Source organism: Phoca vitulina, unplaced genomic scaffold (genome assembly GCF_004348235.1).
Source record: "Phoca vitulina isolate PV1807 unplaced genomic scaffold, GSC_HSeal_1.0 scaffold34, whole genome shotgun sequence".
In the NCBI taxonomy this organism is placed as follows: domain Eukaryota; kingdom Metazoa; phylum Chordata; class Mammalia; order Carnivora; family Phocidae; genus Phoca; species Phoca vitulina.
The window spans coordinates 4,532,359-4,550,929 of record NW_022589737.1 but is presented as its reverse complement, the minus strand read 5'-3'; the positions used below and the strand labels follow the sequence as shown (position 1 = coordinate 4,550,929).

Here is an 18,571-nt window from a genome sequence, read left to right as displayed (position 1 = left end):
CTTTAGGTTTCTAACTAAATTTCCGTGGAGTTCTATGTAAACTTCCATTTGTTCAGGCGTTATGTTTATTTGTCATTGTATCCCAAGGCCTGGCACAGTGCTTGGCATTCGATAGGCACTTAGTAAATGTTGAGTTAATGAACGAATAAATGAACAAATGAATAGTTGATTCAACCTGTTTTGTTGTTTTCTTTGTCTTTTGAGCCACTGAGAAATACTGGGATGTATGATCACAAGTGTGAATATTGACTTGTGATTGCTTGAGTCCAACATATGGACACAGTACTGGATTCCAGTTTACTTGATTCCTTTTTTTCCAACCCTCTTTTCTTTTTCAAAAGGTATCCAAACTACATAGAACCACAAAATCTAACAGGTATCTCAGAATTCTTCCTCAGGAGACCCTCAGATGATCAATAAACCTGTTTTTTGGGTGTTTTTTAGGTTTTGTTCTTATTCATTGGTTTTGTTGTTGTTTCTACTTTTTAAGACTCAGTTTAATTTGTATGTTAGTTTGGACTCTCAGAAATATTTTTGCTCATATCTGAGAAGACCAAAATAAAATTGAAGATGACTGCCATTTAGTGAGAGAAAGAAAACAGTATAAATCATAGATGATGATATGCAAAAAAGCAAAAGGTAAAATTTTAAAATTTCAGTTACTGAAAAAAAATTAAATGCAGTAGATGTTTTAGTAATACACAAATAATTTAGTGCTTTCTTTTTCAAAATGGCATTGTTCATATATATATTATATTTGCAAATGACATTACAGATAAAGGGCTGGTATCCATGATCTATAAAAAACTTCTCAAACTCAACACCCAAAAAACAAATAATCAAGTCAAAAAATGGGCAGAAGACATGAACAGACACTTCTCCAAAGAAGACATACAAATGGCTAACAGACACATGAAAAAATGTTCATCATCATTAGCCATCAGGGAAATTCAAATCAAAACCACACTGCAATACCACCTTATACCAGTTAGAATGGCAAAAATTGATGAGGCAAGAAAGAACAAATGTTGAAGAGGTTGTGGAGAAAGGGGAACCCTCTTACACTGTTGGTGGGAATGCAAGTTGGTACAGCCACTTTGGAAAACAGTGTGGAGGTGCCTCAGAAAATTAAAAATAGAGCTACCCTATGACCCAGCAATTGCACTCCTGGGTATTTACCCCAAAGACACAGATGTAGTGAAAAGAAGGGCCATATGCACCCCAATGTTCATAGCAGCAATGTCCACAATAGCCAAACGGTGGAAAGAGCCGAGATGCCCTTCAACAGATGAATGGATAAAGGAGATGTGGTCCTTATATACAATGGAATATTACTCAGCCATCAGAAAGGATGAATACCCAACTTTTACATCAACATGGATGGGACTGGAGGAGATTATGCCAAGTGAAATAAGTCAAGCAGAGAAAGTCAATTATCATACAGTTTTACTTATTTGTGGAACATAAGGAATAGCATGGAGGACATTAGGAGAAGGAAGGGAAAAATGAAGGGGGGGGAATTGGAGGGAGAGATGAACCATGAGAGACTATGGACTCTGAGAAACAAACTGAGGGTTCTAGAGGGGAGGGGGATGAGGGGATGGGTTAGCCTGGTGATGGGTATTAAGGAGGGCACGTACTGCATGGAGCACTGGGTGTTATACAAAAACAATCAATCGTGGATCACTACATCAAAAACTAATGATGTATTGTATGGTGACTAACATAACATAATAAAATTTAAAAAAATAAAAAATAAAACAGCATATATTTGGCACTAAATCAACACTAAAATTCTTTTTTAATTTAGTTAACTAATATCTACATCCAATGTGGGGCTTGAACCAATAATCCTGAGATCAAGCATCACATACTCTTCTGACTGAGCCAGCAAGGCACCCCTAAAAGTTTTAATCAACATTAAAAATCAGCATTTTCCATGATTCATTGTTTGCACATAACACCCAGTGCTCCATGCAGAACATGCCCTCTTTAATACCCATCACCAGGCTAACCCATTCTCCCACGCCCCTCCCCACTAGAACCCTCAGTTTGTTTTTCAGAGTCCATCATCTCTCATGGTTCGTCTCCCCCTCCGATTTCCCGCCCTTCATTCTTCCCCTCCTGCTATCTTCTTTTTTTTTTTTTCTTAACATATATTGCATTATGTTTCAGAGGTACAGATCTGTGATTCAACAGTCTTGCACAATTCACAGCGCTCACCATAGCACATACCCTCCCCAGTGTCTATCACCCAGCCACCCCATCCCTCCCACCCCACCCCCGACTCCAGCAACCCTCAGTTTGTTTCCTGAGATTAAGAATTCCTCATATCAGTGAGGTCATATGATACATGTCTTTCTCAAAACTAATGATGTAATGTATGGTGATTAACCAATAAAAAATTAAAATAAATTTTAAAAAATCAGCATTTTTTTTAAGTCCACACTATAGCTATAAATCATGATGATCAAGAGCCAGAAGGTAACTTAGCATTGCCTCATTGTGCCATTAATGTGTCCTGTCTTAAGAGGAATGTGGGGAATTTAAAGAAGTTCTTAAGAACCCACTGAAGAGTGAAAAAAATACAACACAAAAGAGCTTTTGTGAAGGAAGCTCAAGAAATTCAGGTATTCAACCCTGAAAAAGAAGGCTGAGGAGACAAATCTGATAACACAGTTATTGGAGAATATTTTAAGGAGGAAAAAGACTTTTTCTTAAGTTACAGAAAAAGAAACCTAATGCAGTATAACGAATATTAGCTTTGATAGATCTGAGTTTGAATTTGCAACTTCATCACTTCCTTCGTGACCTCTCCAAACATTAATCTCAGTATCTGTGAAAAGAATACTAATAATACCTTCTTATGAGGATTTTTTTTTTTTTTTTTGATGTTAAAATGAGATCCAATGTGCCAATGAGTCTGGTCCTTAGTATTTTTTTTTAATATAAAGCATAGCAAGACAGATGGTTAGAATTAAGCCAAGACTTCTTGACTAGGTAGTTTTAACAAGAGGTACCATGTAAATATATCTTTTTTCTCTAAATTAAGAAAAAAAAGACCAATATAACATATATGTACATCATTTTAAAAAGTCAAATGGTCTGCATAGTTGCTAGTGAAAAATAAGTTTCCTGCCTCACAGCTCCCCTTTCTGATTTCTCCTCAGCTTCTGTTTCTGAATAACATGCTTATGTTTTTTATTTTTTATTTTTAGATGTTATTTTTACCTTCCTTTTAAGTAAATGAAATTTAGCTTTCTTTACCCACCCGCCCCAGTACCACACAAACACACGTTTCCCCTTCTCTCATCTTCATAGTCTGGTTACGTCAGCATTTGGAATTAAATTAGTATTCACTGTCTATATTGTAATAACTTTGTAACTGTGATTTACAACTGCACATAATATATAATAGACTTCTCTTTCCTTTCTGGGAGAACTTTGTGTGTGTTTGTGGAGCATTTGCCCATTTTTGGCTTGCTAAGTTTCTGTTCGTCACTAGTTTATCCCTGAAACTCTCTCACAGGACTGACTACATATGTTCTCCCAGTGTGTTCGGACTTCTCAGACAAGCTTTCTGTCTGTCTTTTTTTTGTCCCATGAAAACATCCCTCCTGGAGCCTTTTATCCCACTACTCAGTCCCTCAGTCCAGGCTGATTGCTCTCTAGACCTACAACACTTTCAACTCTTCCCCCTCATTTTAGAAATTCTCTTCATTGCCTCCTGCACGAGTTGGATCCTTCTTTTTGGGATCTCTTGCCGTCACCTCCCTTGTGTGTACTCCCTGCTTTGTAGTAGACATCTTTGGTAGCTTCTTGAGGAAAGCTATAAGGGAGGTAAATGTTTTGAGACATTGATATAGAAATGCTCTTATTCTACTCTTGCATTTGATTGATAACTATAGAATTTTAGTCTGTAAATAATTTTTTCCCATAATTTTGGTAATATCACACCATTGTCTTCTAAGCAAAAATGCCACAGTGATATCTGATTCTAGTCTGCCAGTTCTTAATATGATGTATTTTGTTTTGTCTGTATCCTTACTGGATGCTTTTACACTTAGAACATACCTAGTGTTCAATTTTCACATTGACTTGTCTTGGAGTGGGTTCTTTTTCTTTGCTTTGGGCACTTGGTGGGCCTTTTCCATCAGGGAACTTCCATTTTTGTTGTTATTATTTCCTCGGTGGTTCTCATTGCAACTTAAACCCCAGCCCTTTTCTCTGTTCTCTTACTGGATTTATTGTAGTTCTTGAACCAACTCTTTCATTTCTTACCTTCTCTTTGTCAGTTTCCATGTATGGATTTCCTCCAGGCCATTTCTTGGTTTAAAAGAAAATGATTTCCAAGAACTCCCTTTCTTGTTCCTCTGAATGCTCCTACTTCATAGCATCCTTCTCTTATCTCATGGATATAATCTCTTCTCTCTATGAGAATATTACTGGTAATTATAGGTTTTGTTTTAAATTATTCTGTTTGTCACAGTATTTGTTCCTTCCTCATTTGGCACCTCACCTTTATCAAGACTGCAAAATATTCAACAGATTTCATAGGAGCAAGAAACAAATTCTTTTTTTAAAAGTCATATTTTGTAACTGTGATAGCATTTAACTTCATTGTGAATTAAAATAATCTTGCATAAACAGAGAAGCACTTAAAATTGGCTTTAGGTAAACCTGCTTAAAATTTAAATTATATTTAGTCAAAATGGTTTAGGGAGAGAAACCTATAGGCAAACATACTTAGAGTGCCTTAGACACCAATCAGTACATTTTACAGAGGGAATCGAGAGTATTGGTTAATATTGTGGGTGAATTAAGAGGACGTCAGTAAGAAGAGATATATATGGAGAGAGTGTATATGCATGTGTGTGTGTGTGTATTTATATATATAATGGAGAGTATGTATGTGTATATATCATGTATGTATATATTTCTCATATGGTGAAGTACATATGTCTCCTATATATTTTATATTTTATATAAATAAATCTCCCAACATGTTTTATTTATATCTCTTATATATTTATCCCCTGTTGTGTAGTACATTTATGTTACCTACTATATATAATGTCTATGTATTATAGGCATTATAATGTAGGGACTTTGGAGCCAAATTGCCTGTATTAGCTATATGACCTTGTGACCTTGGGCAAGTTCCTTTGCCTCTTGGGCTCAGTTTCATTGTTTGTGAAATAGAGAATACTGGTACTTTTCTATTAGGATTATTATGAATATTAAAGGAATAGCACTTAGAACAAGGCCTGTTATATAAGTGCTATTTATGAGTTAATTACCCCTGCTATTATTGTGTATACCTATGCATTTACTTTTTTGTTTTATCTATAGCGTGTATGTATAAATGTGTGTGCATATATACTCACATACATATGTATCTCCTATAGATGCAAGAAAATACTATTTCTAATCATGTTTAAATAAAGTATTGATAGCATTTAACTTCATTATGAATTCAAATAACCTTTCATAAACATTGGCTTTCAGTAAGCTTACAATGTATATTGATACATATAACTTTTCTACTATATTATGTATATAGTTATTTCCCTTACTAATTGCATATGTAGCTTCTTTACTATTTATCTATTTAATCTTCCCTATTGAACACTGTATACTTTTACTTGCTATGTATTATATATTGTATATCCTACTATATGTTCTCTCTCTCTATATATATCTATATTTATATGGATATATATAGTATTGCCTACTTTATGTATAATCCCTTTAAAACACAAGCTCCTTGAGGTCATGAATTTTGTCATTTATCACTGTAGTCTCAGAATAGAACCTTGCACATAGTAAATGTTCAATAATATATATTGCATATACATTTTATATATTTTGTTCAACATATACTTTGTAGCTTGCTGATGTGTGTGTATATATATATACGTACACACATATAATATGTATATCCTAATATTATCTTCTGTATTCCTAATATATTACCTACAGTGTATGCCTACATGTTTTATATATACTGTTTACTATACACATATCTCCTACCCTATGTTATATATAATTCCTTGTGCTATATCTCCTGCTATGTGTGTTTTTATATTCTAGCTTCTTCTACATAATTTGAGTGTTAATCTCCTTTAATATATCTCTTTCCATCCAGACTTTTTAAGATTTTAATATTCACATTTCCTAGCTCCTTAAATGTTCTTGAAAAAACATGATTTTTAATAGTGTTCTCTTATGTGAATGGGCTATATGTTATTTAACCTTTTCCCTAATTTGCTTGTTTGTTTTGTTTCTTAAATTCCACATATGAGTGAAATCATATATTATTTGTCTTTCTCTGACTTATTTCACCTAGGCTTTTACTCTTTAGCTCCACCCATATTGTTGCAAATGGCAAGAGTTCATTCTTTTTATGGATGAATAATATTCCAGTGTGTGTATATACCAGCTCTTCTTTATCCATTCATCCATTGTTGGACACTTGGGCTGCTTCCGTAATTTGGCTATGGTAAATAATGCTGTAATAAACATAGGGGTGCATGTATCCCTTTGAATTAGTGTTTTTGTATTTTTGGGTAAATAGTAGTTTCATTATTGGACTGTAAGGTAGTTCTATTTTTAACTTTTTGAGGAACCTCCATACTGTTTTCCACAGCGGCTGTACTAGTTTGCATTCTATGGTGGGTTTTTTCTCTCTCAGTTTTGAACATTACTGTGAGGACCATCCATTTACATGAATCTTTTTGGGAATCTAGATTTTTTTTTTTTTTTTTTTGGCTGAAAACCTGAAAGTGGAATTCTTAGAAATCAAAAGGTACTAAAATTTTTTCTCAATATATGGCAATTTCCAAATTGTATTCCATGAAGATTTATGCAGTTTGTACTCTGCTGAATATGAAAATGCTCATTTCATGGGACTCTGACTAAAATTCTCCACGAGCTTTTATATAAAAACATTTTTACAATTAGATATGTGAATAAAATGCTATCTTTGGTGGTTTGATTTGCATTTCTTCTGAGGTACTTAAATATTTCCCTTCCTTCATATACCCCCCACTCAAAATAATATAATTTTATACATTTTCTAAACACATTTCTCAAGCTCCCCAACTTTACATTGTCTCCAGACCAGCCTCACTTCTGTCTGTCTGTCTGTCTGCCTTTCCTACTTAAGTATGTGTAGGAGGGACCAAGATGTACCATTTGTACTCAGCTGCAGTAGATGCTGTTGAAAGGGAGACCGTGGAGCCAGGCTGCCCTTGATTTGAGAGTAACCTGAGCACACCTTGGCTTTCTCCTCCATAAAGTGGGGAGTGGTAGCACTGTGCAGGTAGGGCTGTTGTGGGAACTCGATGAGATCCCTGTAGAAAGCCTCTTGAGCAGTGCTTCTAGCTGCTGTCTGCATTTTCTTCTCAGATTCACGTTGGGCTCATCTTGGTCTTTGAGGCTCATATGCTGACCACTATTTTACTTTCGTTACTGTTTCAAATAACAGTCTTAAATTTCTGTCTCCTATACATTGTCCTTAATAGTTTCAATCCCTATACAGGTAGGTAGGGACACTTTGAGAGATGTAGGAGCTCTAGGTAATACCTCTTTGTGTTTCTCTCTTATAACTTGCATTTAAGCTGATCATGCTTTCTTTTCCAAAAATGTTCTGCCCTGTTATTTAATATCCACCCCCTCTCTCTCTCCATATATATGTATGTGTGTGTATATGTATATATATACACATATAGTTGCTCAACTATTCTCTCCCCTTGGTGCCCACTGCAATTTTTCTTTTTACCTTTTAGGCCTGTGAAATACTGTTTTCTTTTATAAAAGAAAAGTTTAAATCCCCTCCTGTTAGTGTGTCTGCTGCAAGTAGAATAACATAACTTCATGATATCATTTGTCTAGAAACTAGCTTTTATGGAGGATTTACTTCATTGGTGTCTTTGAAACTAGATGTCTGACAGCCAGGAGCAAATATTCCTGAAGATTTTTAAAAACCAAGGCCATTTTCTTGGAACAAGTCCTGTCAGAAATGTTAATTTCTTACGGCATCTACCTTAGACCTTTTTTTCTTAGAGTTCTATAGATGTGATTACTGTATATAGAATGTAGAATTCATAATATTCTCCTGACATTTCTGGGGTAATAATATTCAGACCTAAGAAGCAATAAAAAATTTTGTTGGAGTTTGTACGGTTTCCTTTTCTATTTTTCCACTGAAATCTTAAAAATTAATTAGAAGGTCTTTATGCTGTATTCTGCTACATACTGTTTCTTTTCATTAATATGTTATATTGCATTTTCCAGAACGCTCGAGTTCCTGATGAGACACTTGTCTCTTCTAGCTGACTATTGTTCCATCACAAATATGCATGCAAAAAACCTCGCAATTGTTTGGGCTCCAAACCTGCTAAGGTAAGTTGCATTTGACTTATGACCTTAAGTAGAACCAGTCATCTTATATCAGAGTCTAATTCATCAGTGTTCCTTGAGGACAGTTTTATTTTTTTTATTATTTTTTTAATGTTATTTATTTTTATTTTATTTTATTATGTTATGTTAATCACCATACATTACATCATTAGTTTTTTTATTATTATGTTAATCACCATACATTACATCATTAGTTTTTGATGTAGTGTTCCATGATTCATTGTTTGCATATAACACCCAGTGCTCCATGCAGTATGTGCCCTCTTTAATACCCATCACCAGGCTAACCCATCCCCCCACCCCCTCCCCTCTAGAACCCTCAGTTTGTTTCTCAGAGTCCGTAGTCTCTCATGGTTCATCTCCCCCTCTGATTCCCTCCCTTCATTTTTCCCTTCCTGCTATCTTCTTCTTTTTTTTTTTTAACATATAATGTATTATTTGTTTCAGAGGTACAGGTCTGTGATTCAACAGTCTTACACAATTCACAGCACTCACCATAGCACATACCCTCCCCGATGTCTATCACCCAGCCACCCCATCCCTCCCACCCCCCTCCACTCCAGCAACCCTCAGTTTGTTTCCTGAGATTAAGAATTCCTCATATCAGTGAGGTCATATGATACCTGTCTTTCTCTGATTGACTTATTTCGCTCAGCATCATACCCTCCAGTTCCATCCACGTCATTGCAAATGGCAAGATTTCATTCCTTTTGATGGCTGCATAATATTCCATTGTATATATATATACATCTTCTTTATCTATTCATCTGTCGATGGACATCTTGGCTCTTTCCACAGTTTGGCTATTGTGGACATTGCTGCTATAAACATCGGGGTGCATGTACCCCTTCGGATCCCTCCATTTGTATCTTTGGGGTAAATACCCAGTAGTGCAATTGCTGGGTTGTAGGGTAGCTCTATTCTCAACTTTTTGGGGAACCTCCATACTGTTTTGCAGAGTGGCTGCACCAGCTTGCATTCCCACCAACAGTGTAGGAGGGTTCCCCTTTCTCCGCATCCCCGCCAACATCTGTCATTTCCTGACTTGTTAATTTTAGCCATTCTGACTGGTGTGAGGTGGTATCTCATTGAGGTTTTGATTTGGATTTCCCTGATGCCGAGCGATGTTGAGCACTTTTTCATGTGTCTGTTGGCCATTTGGATGTCTTCTTTGGAAAAATGTCTGTTCATGTCTTCTGCCCATTTCTTGATTGGATCATTTGTTCTTTGGGTGTTGAGTTTAAGAAGTTCTTTATAGATTTTGGATACTAGCCCTTTATCTGATATGTCATTTGCAAATATCTTCTCCCATTCTGTCAGTTGTCTTTTGGTTTTGTTGACTGTTTCTTTTGCTGTGCAAAAGTTTCTTATCTTGATGAGGTCCCAATAGTTCATTTTTGCCCTTGCTTCCCTTGCCTTTGGTGATGTTTCTAGGAAGAAGTTGCTGTGGCTGAGGTCAAAGAGGTTGCTGCCTGTGTTCTCCTTTAGGATGTTGATGGACTCCTGTCTCACATTTAAGTCTTTCAACGATTTTGAGTCTATTTTTATGTGTGGTGTAAGGAAATGGTCCAGTTTCATTCTTCTGCATGTGGCTGTCCAATTTTCCCAACACCATTTGTTGAAGAGACTGTCTTTTTTCCATTGGACATTCTTTCCTGCTTTGTCGAAGATTAGTTGACCATAGAGTTGAGGGTCCATTTCTGGGCTCTCTGTTCTGTTCCACTGATCTATGTGTCTGTTTTTGCGCCAATACCACACTGTCTTGATGATTACAGCTTTGTAATAGAGCTTGAAGTCCAGAATTGTGATGCCGCCAGCTTTGCTTTTCTTTTTCAACATTCCTCTGGCTATTTGGGGTCTTTTCTGGTTCCATACAAATTTTAGGATTATTTGTTCCATTTCTTTGAAAAAAATTGATGGTATTTTTGTGGGGATTGCATTGAATATGTAGATTGCTCTAGGTAGCATTGACATCTTCACAATATTTGTTCTTTCAATCCATGAGCATGGAACGTTTTCCATTTCTTTGTGTCTTCCTCAATTTCTTTCATGAGTATTTTATAGTTTTCTGAGTACAGATTCTTTGCCTCTTTGGTTAGATTTATTCCTAGGTATCGTATGGTTTTGGGTGCAATTGTAAATGGGATCGACTCCTTCATTTCTCTTTCTTCTGTCTTGTTGGTGTATAGGAATGCCACTGATTTCTGTGCATTGATTTTATATCCTGCCACTTTACTGAATTCCTGTATGAGTTCTAGCAGTTTTGGGGTGGAGTCTTTTGGGTTTTCCACATAAAGTATCATATCATCTGCGAAGAGTGAGAGTTTGACTTCTTTGCCGATTCGGATCCCTTTGATTTCTTTTTGTTGTCTGATTGCTGTGGCTAGGACTTCCAATACTATGTTGAATAGCAGTGGTGAGAGTGGACATCCCTGCCGCGTTCCTGACTTTAGGGGGAAAGCTCTCAGTTTTTCCCCGTTGAGAATGATATTTGCTGTAGGTTTTTCAAAGATAGCTTTTATGATATTGAGGTATGTACCCTCTATGCCTATACTCTGAAGAGTTTTGATCAAGAAAGGATGCTGTACTTGTCAAATGCTTTTTCTGCTTCTATTGAGAGGATCATATGGTTCTTGTCCCTTCTTTTATTAATGTATTGTATCACATTGATTGATTTGCAGATGTTGAACCGACCTTGCAGCCCAGGGATAAATCCCACTTGGTCGTGGTGAATAATCCTTTTAATGTACTGTTGGTGAGGACAGTTTTTAAAAGTAAAGCTCATCTGCTGTTTTTATGAGCATCTCCCTAAAAGAGGCAAGTGGGGCTTAGCCAAAGCATTAAAGTATGCTTTCTTCCTCTGGTCTGTTTGTGGTTTACACATTTAAAAAAAATAATGCCCTTTAAGGCTGCTGTCTTGGGATTCTCTGACGGTGTTGTTGGTTATCCCACAGATCCAAACAGATAGAATCTGCCTGCTTCAGTGGAACGGCAGCTTTCATGGAAGTGAGGATTCAGTCTGTGGTGGTTGAATTCATCCTGAATCATGTAGATGTCCTCTTCAGCGGGAAAATCAGTGCCGTCATTCAGGATGGGGCAGGTATGGCTAACAGATTTTGTTTACAAGGAACATGTGTAAACGTCTAAAGGCATGGAAAACTGCATTTCTTACTATCTCAGTTGAATAAATCTGTCTTTGGTAGAAAGCAGGTAATTTATGTCTACTTCTCAAAATGCATGGTTTAACAGTCATTTTGTGTGTGTATAGTATTTAGTGAATACTACATTAGACCTATTATGATCTAAGTTTATGACACATTAAAAAATATATCATGTCACATATTATTGATGCATATAAACTTATATTATGGAACAGTGAAAGAAAAATTTTTTTCCAAATCTAAGGTATCTGAATGATACCAGGCCTTGCTTGGTATCTTTTAAGAAAGGAGAATAGTTAAGTTACTTAAGGAATTAAAATATATGTATATATATATATGTCATTATTAACAACCTGGTATGTCACCTTCTTTTCCTCATTCAGTGTAAAGCCCTATTGTTTTGCCATTTGAAAGACGTAATGAAGAAAATGTAAAACAGCACAGATAGGTAGATAGATGGAGATTGATGTACACACACTGACACAGATTTATATTTTTTACCTATGCCAAAAATCTTGACTCTTTTCATCACTTTTCTTTCTTTCCAAAGCTTCTCTATCAAGACCCAAGTCCCTGCTGGTTTCCTCTCCGTCCACCAAGCTGCTGACATTGGAGGAAGCCCAGGCACGAACGCAAGCTCAGGTCACCTCTCCAATTGTGACTGAAAATAAATACATCGAAGTAGGAGAAGGACCTGCTGCACTTCAGGGAAAGTTTCATACCATAATTGAGTTCCCACTTGAAAGGTAAAATTCATTAAATCCTCTTCACTGATACGATTTTCATGGTCAAGTGTTCTTTTCTTTTTTTACTGTTGTATTCTAATAGTATTATATTGGTTTTGGGCTAGTCCCAGAAAAACCCATTCATTTGATTATAGATGATCTCTCATAGGGAATGATACAAATGATTTTTGAAAAGCATTGCAACATCATGTCATTTTAAAGAAGATTAAGGTTAATTATAGAAGGCAGATTTTTGGGAAAAATAGACACTTCCACTATATAGAAAATAAGTGATTTTCTCTCTGAGATATGTTGTCTAGAAATTCATTTAGAAATAAACTGGGGGCATCTGGGTGGCCCAGTTGGTTAAGCATCTGACTTTAGCTCAAGTCATGATCTTGGGGTCTTGGGATCAAGTCCTATGTTGGGCTCCACACTCAGCAGGGAGTCAGCTTGTCCCTCTGCCCCTCCCCTGCTCATATTTTCTCTCTTTCTCTCTCACTCTCTCTCTCTCTCATTCAAATAAAAAAAAATCTAAGAAAGAAAGAAAAGAAACTGGGTTGGAATAGCTTACCCAGGAAATAAAGAATGAATAATGACTTGTTTGACATTGGCTCCATATTAAGTTTAGAACAGACCAGTACTTCTCATGGTGCTGTCTCCCAGCCAGCATCAAGAGATGAATGCGTACTGTCCCAGTGTGTGTGTGTGTGGGGGGGGGGGGGTGTGTGGGGGGGGTGTGTGTGTGTGTGTGTGTGTGTGTGTGTGTGTGGACCACGTCCTCCTTACGCATTCATCTCTTGATGGACACTTAGGTTGCTTCCATATCTTGGCTAGTATAAGTAATGCTGCAGTAAACATAAGGGTGCATATACTTTTCAAATTAATGTTTTTGCCTTGTTTGGGTAATACCCAGGAGTGGAACTACTGGATCATGTGGTAGCTCTATTTTTAATTTTTTGAGGAGCCTCCACTCCACACTGTTTTCCCTAGTGGCCGTACCAATTTACATTCCCACCAGCAGTGCACGAGCATTCCCTTTTCTCCACTGCCTTGCCAACACTTGTTATTTCTTCTCTTTTTCATTTTAGCCACTCTGGTGTGAGGTGGTATCTCATTGTGGTTCTGATTTGCATTTCCCTGATGATGAGTGATTGTTGACCATCTTTTCATGTGTCTTTTGGCCATCTGTATGTCTTTTTTGGAAAAGTGTTCAGGTCCTCTGCCTCAATCAGATTATCTTTTTGGTATTGAGTTGTATGAGTCTTTATATATTTTGGATACTAATCCCTTAGTGGATATGTCATTTGCAAGTATCTTCTCCCATTCAGTAGGTTATCTTTTGTCTCGTAGATGACTTGCTTCGCTGTGCAAGTTTTTTAATTTGATATAGTCTCCATTGCTTATTTTTGCTTTTTGATTTTCATGCCCTTGCCTGAGGAAACAGATTCAGAAAAATATTGCCAAGGCCTATGTCTGAGAGATTACTGCATATATTTTCTTTTAGGAGTTTTGTGGTTTCAGGCCTTACATATTCTGAGTTTATTTCGTGTATCGTATAAGAAAGTGGTCTAGTTTCAGTCTTTTACATGTGGCTGTCCAGTTTTCCCAACACATTTATTGAAAAAACTGTCTTTTCCCCGTTGCATATTCTTGCCACCTTTGTCATAGATGAGTTGACCATGTAAGCATAAGTTTATTTCTGGGCTGTCTTCTGTTCCGTCAAACACTTTTGGTGCCAGTCCCATACAGTTTCATCTACAGTGTAGTTCGACATCTGGGAGTGTGATACCTCCAGCTTTGTTCTTCCTCAAGATTGCTGTGGCTGTTCAGGTTCTTTTGTGGTTCCTTAAAAAGTTTAGGATTTTTTTTTCTAGTTCTATGAAAAATACTATTCATATTGTGATAGGGATTGCATTGAATCTGTAGATTGCTTTAGGTAGTGTGGACATTTTAACAGTATTAATTCTTCCAATCATAAACATGGTGTATCTTTCCCTTTATTTGTGTCATCTTTAATTTCTTTCACTAATGTCTTAAAATTTCCAGAGAACAGGTGTTTCACATCCTTGGTAAATTTAATCCTAGGTATTTTTATTCTTTTTGATGCAATTGTAAATTGAATTGTTTTCTTAATTTCTTTTTCTGCCAGTTTTGTTAGTAGTGTAAAAAATGCAAAATATTTTTGTATATTAATTTTGTATCTGCAACTTACTGAATTCATTCATTCGTTTTACTGGTTTTTTGGTAGAATCTAGGATTTTCTATATATAGTACCATGTCATCTACAAATAGTGACAGTTTTACTTCCTCCTTGCCAGTGTGGATGCCTATTATTTCTTTTTTTTGTCTGATTGCTGTAGCTAGCACTTCCAGTACTATGTTGAATGAAGGTGGCAAGAATGCATCCTTGTCTTGTTCCTGATCTTAGAGGACAAGTTTTTAGCCTTTCACCATTGAATATGGTGTTATCTGTGGGTTTGCCATATATGGCCTTTATTATGATGAGGTATGTTCCCTCTCAACCCACTTCCTTGAGAGTTTTTGTTGCGAACGGATGTTGAATTTTGTCAAATGCTTTTTCTCATCTGTTGAGATGTTCCTATGATTTTTATTCTTCATTTTGTTAATGTGGTGTACCATGTTGATTGATTTGTGGATATTGAAACATCCTCCCTCCCATCCCTGAAATAAATCTCACTTGATGTTGGTGAATGATCCTTTTAATGTGTTGTTGAACTCAATTTGCTAATATTTTATTGAGGGTTTTGCTTCCATGGTCATCAGGAATCCATTGGTCTATAATTTTCTTTGTTTTGTAATGTCTTTTTGGTTTTAGTATCAAGGTAATGCTGGCCTCATAGAATAGATCTGGAAACAGTCCTTCCTTATTTATTTTTTCGGAATAGTTTGAGAAGGATAGGTATTAGGTATTTCTTGATTTTTTGATCACAGATCTATTCATTAATGTAAGTGGAGTGTTAGAAGTCCCTTACTAATGTATTACTGTCAATTTCTCCCTTTATGTTTGTAAATATTTGCTTATAGGTGTTCCTATTTTGGTTGCACAGCTATTTACAATTGATACAGCATCCAGTTGGATTGATTCCTTTTTATTATGTAATGCCCTCTTTGTCTCTTGTTACAGCCTTGTTTTAAAGTCTGTTTTGTCTGATGTAGGTGTTGCTACCCCAACTTTTTTTTTGGCTTCCATTTGCATGGGATATCTTTTTCCATTTTTTCACTTTCAGTCTGTATGTGTCTTACATGTGAAGTGACTGTCTTGTAGGTCTTGTTGTTTTATCCAATCACCCTATGTCTTTTGATTGGAGCATTTAGTCTATTTACATTTAAAGCAGTTATTGGTAGATATGGACTTATTGCCATTTTGTTAATTGTTTTCTGGTTATTTTTGTAGTTCTGTTTCTTCTTTTGCTCTTTTCTCTTGTGATTTAGTGACTTTCTTTAGTGTTATGCTTGGATTCTTTTCTCTTTTTTCTGTGTGTATCTATTACAGGATTTTGGTTTGTAGTCACTATGAGGTTCATATATAATATCCTATGTATATAGAAGTTTATATTGAGTTGATGGTCACTTAAATTCAAATGCATTCTAAAAGCACTGTGTTTTTACTCCCTCCTCTCCATTATATGTATATGACATCATATTTTACATCTTTTTATTTGTGAGTCCTTTAACTGATTTTTTAGATATAGTTGATTTTACTACTTTTTTAACTTTCATACTAGCTTAATTTTTTTTAAGATTTTATTTATTTATTTGAGAGCATGAGAGAGAGAGAGAGAGAGCGCACGAGCAGGGGGAGGGGCAGGCAGAGGGAGAGGGAGAAGCAGGCTCCCCGCCGAGCAGGGAGCCTGATGTGGGACTCGATCCCAGGACCCTGGGATCATGACCTGAGCCAGAGGTAGACACTTAACTGACTGAGCCACGCAGGTGCCCCATACTAGCTTTATAAATGATTGATCTACTATCTTTATGTTTGCTTTTACCCGTGATATTTTTTCCTTTAATAATTTCTTTTCTAGTTATGGCCTTTTCTACTCAAAAAAGTCCCTTTATCATTTCTTGTGCGGCCGGTTTAGTGATGAACTCTCATAACTTTTGTTTGGGAAACTCTATCTCTCCTTCAGTTCTGAATGATAGCCTTGCCAGGTAGAATATTTTCTGTAGATTTTTTCCTTTCAGCACTTTGAATATATCATTTCACTTCTTTCTGGCCTGAAAAGTATTTGCTAAAAATAATGCTGATAGCCTTATGGGGTTTCCCTGGTATGTATCTATTTGTTTTTTTCTTGCTGCTTTTAAGATTCTCTCCTTATTTTTAATTTTTCAAGTTTTAATTATTATGTGTCTTGGGGTGGACCGCCTTGGGTTCATCTTTTAGGGGGCTTTATATGCTTCCCAGACCACCTCAATATCTCTTTTATTCCCTGGGTTAGTGAAGTTTTCAGCTATTATTTCTTAAAATTAAGTTTTCTGCCCCTGCCCACTTTTCTCCGTTTGGGACTCCCATAATGCAAATGTTAGTACCCTCAATGTTTCCCAGAGGTCCCTTTACCACCTACCATCATTTTTTAAAATTCTTTTTTTCTTTTTTCTTTTCAGCTTGGGTGCTTTCTACTCCCCTGCCTTCCAAATTGCTGATCCATTCTTCTGCATCCTCTGATCTGCTGTTGATTCCCTCTAGTATATTTTTCATTTCAGTTATTCTTCATTTCAGTTATTCTGTTTTTCAGCTCTGTTGGTTCTTTTGAAAATTTTTTATCTCTTTGTTGAAGTTCTCATTGAGTCCATCCATTCTCCTTCGAAGTCCAGTGAGCACCTTTGACCATTACTTTGAACAGGCAAATTGCTTATCAGGCAAATTGCTTATCTCTGTTTTGTTTAGTCCTTTCCTGAGGCTTTGTCCTGTTATCTCATTTGGAACATATTCCTCCGTCTCCTCATTTTTCTTTCTGTGTGTTAGATAGTCAGCTATGTCTCCTGGTCTTAAAGTGGTGGCTTTTTCAGAAGAAGGTTTGTGGGGCCCAGTAGCGCAGTCCCTCCTGGTCACCGGAACCAGGTGCTCCTGGGGTGTTCCCTATGTGGGCTGTGTGTGCTCTCCTGTTGTAACTGGGCTGGGACTGCTGTGGGCGTGGGGTTGGGTGGGTATGGCTCTCAGTCCGGCTGCCTGCAGTGACCAGCCATGAGCACTATGGGCACACTGGTGGGCACAGCTGGACTTCAGTGCAGTGGTCTGAGAGGCCTGGCTGTAGCTGCTGTAGGAGTGCTGGTGGGCGGGGCCAGCTCTCCCTCTCTGGGGCAGGAGTTGCCTTGAACCGGCTCCATCCTCACCAAGGCTGCCTGCTAGGTGTGGCAGGAGCCACTTTTGAGGGGCGCTTATAGGGACAGGTGGGTTGAGTGGGGCTGGTCTGAAGGGAACCCTGGCGTGGGGCAAATGGTGCTAGCAAGGTAGATGGATAGTGTCAGAACTGGCTCCTGCCAGTGTTGGGCCAGCTAGGCTGAAGGAGGGCAAGAAAAATGATGCCTCCCAGCATTTCATGATTTCTTCAAAAATGTCTTTATACAGGAGCAGTCAAGAGAGTAGATATTTGGATATGGATATAACTGGGTTCCAACCCTGACTCCATCATTTACTAGTTTTATAACATTAAGGAAGTTACTTAAACTTAGTGTCATAATTTCCTCAGTTATAAAATGAGAATAATAGTACCTACCTTGTACAGTTATTTTTATTTTAAATGAGCTACTACATAAGACAGCACAGTGCCTGGCATTCAATTTATATTAGCTATTATTTGTAATACTTTTCTTCCTTTTTGGTTTAATTCTGTTTACTCACACACAACTGTTTTCTTTAACTCTTATTTTGGAGTTTTAATAATTTCTACTTCCAAATATTTCTTATTCTTACTTAAGAATAAGATTAGTATTGACTGTGAGATTAGATCTAAATATAAAAATCTGTATAAAAATTATCTTTGTGACTAGTTATTAATATTCAAATCTATACATTTTATTACCATGTCATGCTTTAGCTGTACAGTTTAGCTGTGCTCTGTAGACTGTGCTGTATACACACACACGTGTACTACATATATGACACATACAGTGGATGTGCATGCTACATATATGACATATACAGTGGATGTGTGTGCTACATATATGACATATACAGTGGATGTGTGTGCTGCATATATGCACATATAGTGGGTGTTTGCTACACGTGTGGCATATATA

The 18,571-nt window shown here is 36.8% G+C and overlaps 1 protein-coding gene across 8 annotated transcripts in view; it reads left to right on the top strand.

The window, feature by feature from the left end:
* ARHGAP32 (Rho GTPase activating protein 32) overlaps nt 1–18,571 on the top strand; it is a 311,240-nt gene that overhangs the window by 277,778 nt on the left and 14,891 nt on the right. For all 8 annotated transcript variants that reach the window (XM_032426187.1, XM_032426186.1, XM_032426183.1 and 5 more), the window contains 3 exons: nt 8,299–8,406; nt 11,379–11,524; nt 12,136–12,331. In XM_032426187.1, coding sequence (XP_032282078.1) covers nt 8,299–8,406; nt 11,379–11,524; nt 12,136–12,331 — 450 coding nt within the window. The remainder of the gene's footprint in view (nt 1–8,298; nt 8,407–11,378; nt 11,525–12,135; nt 12,332–18,571) is intronic.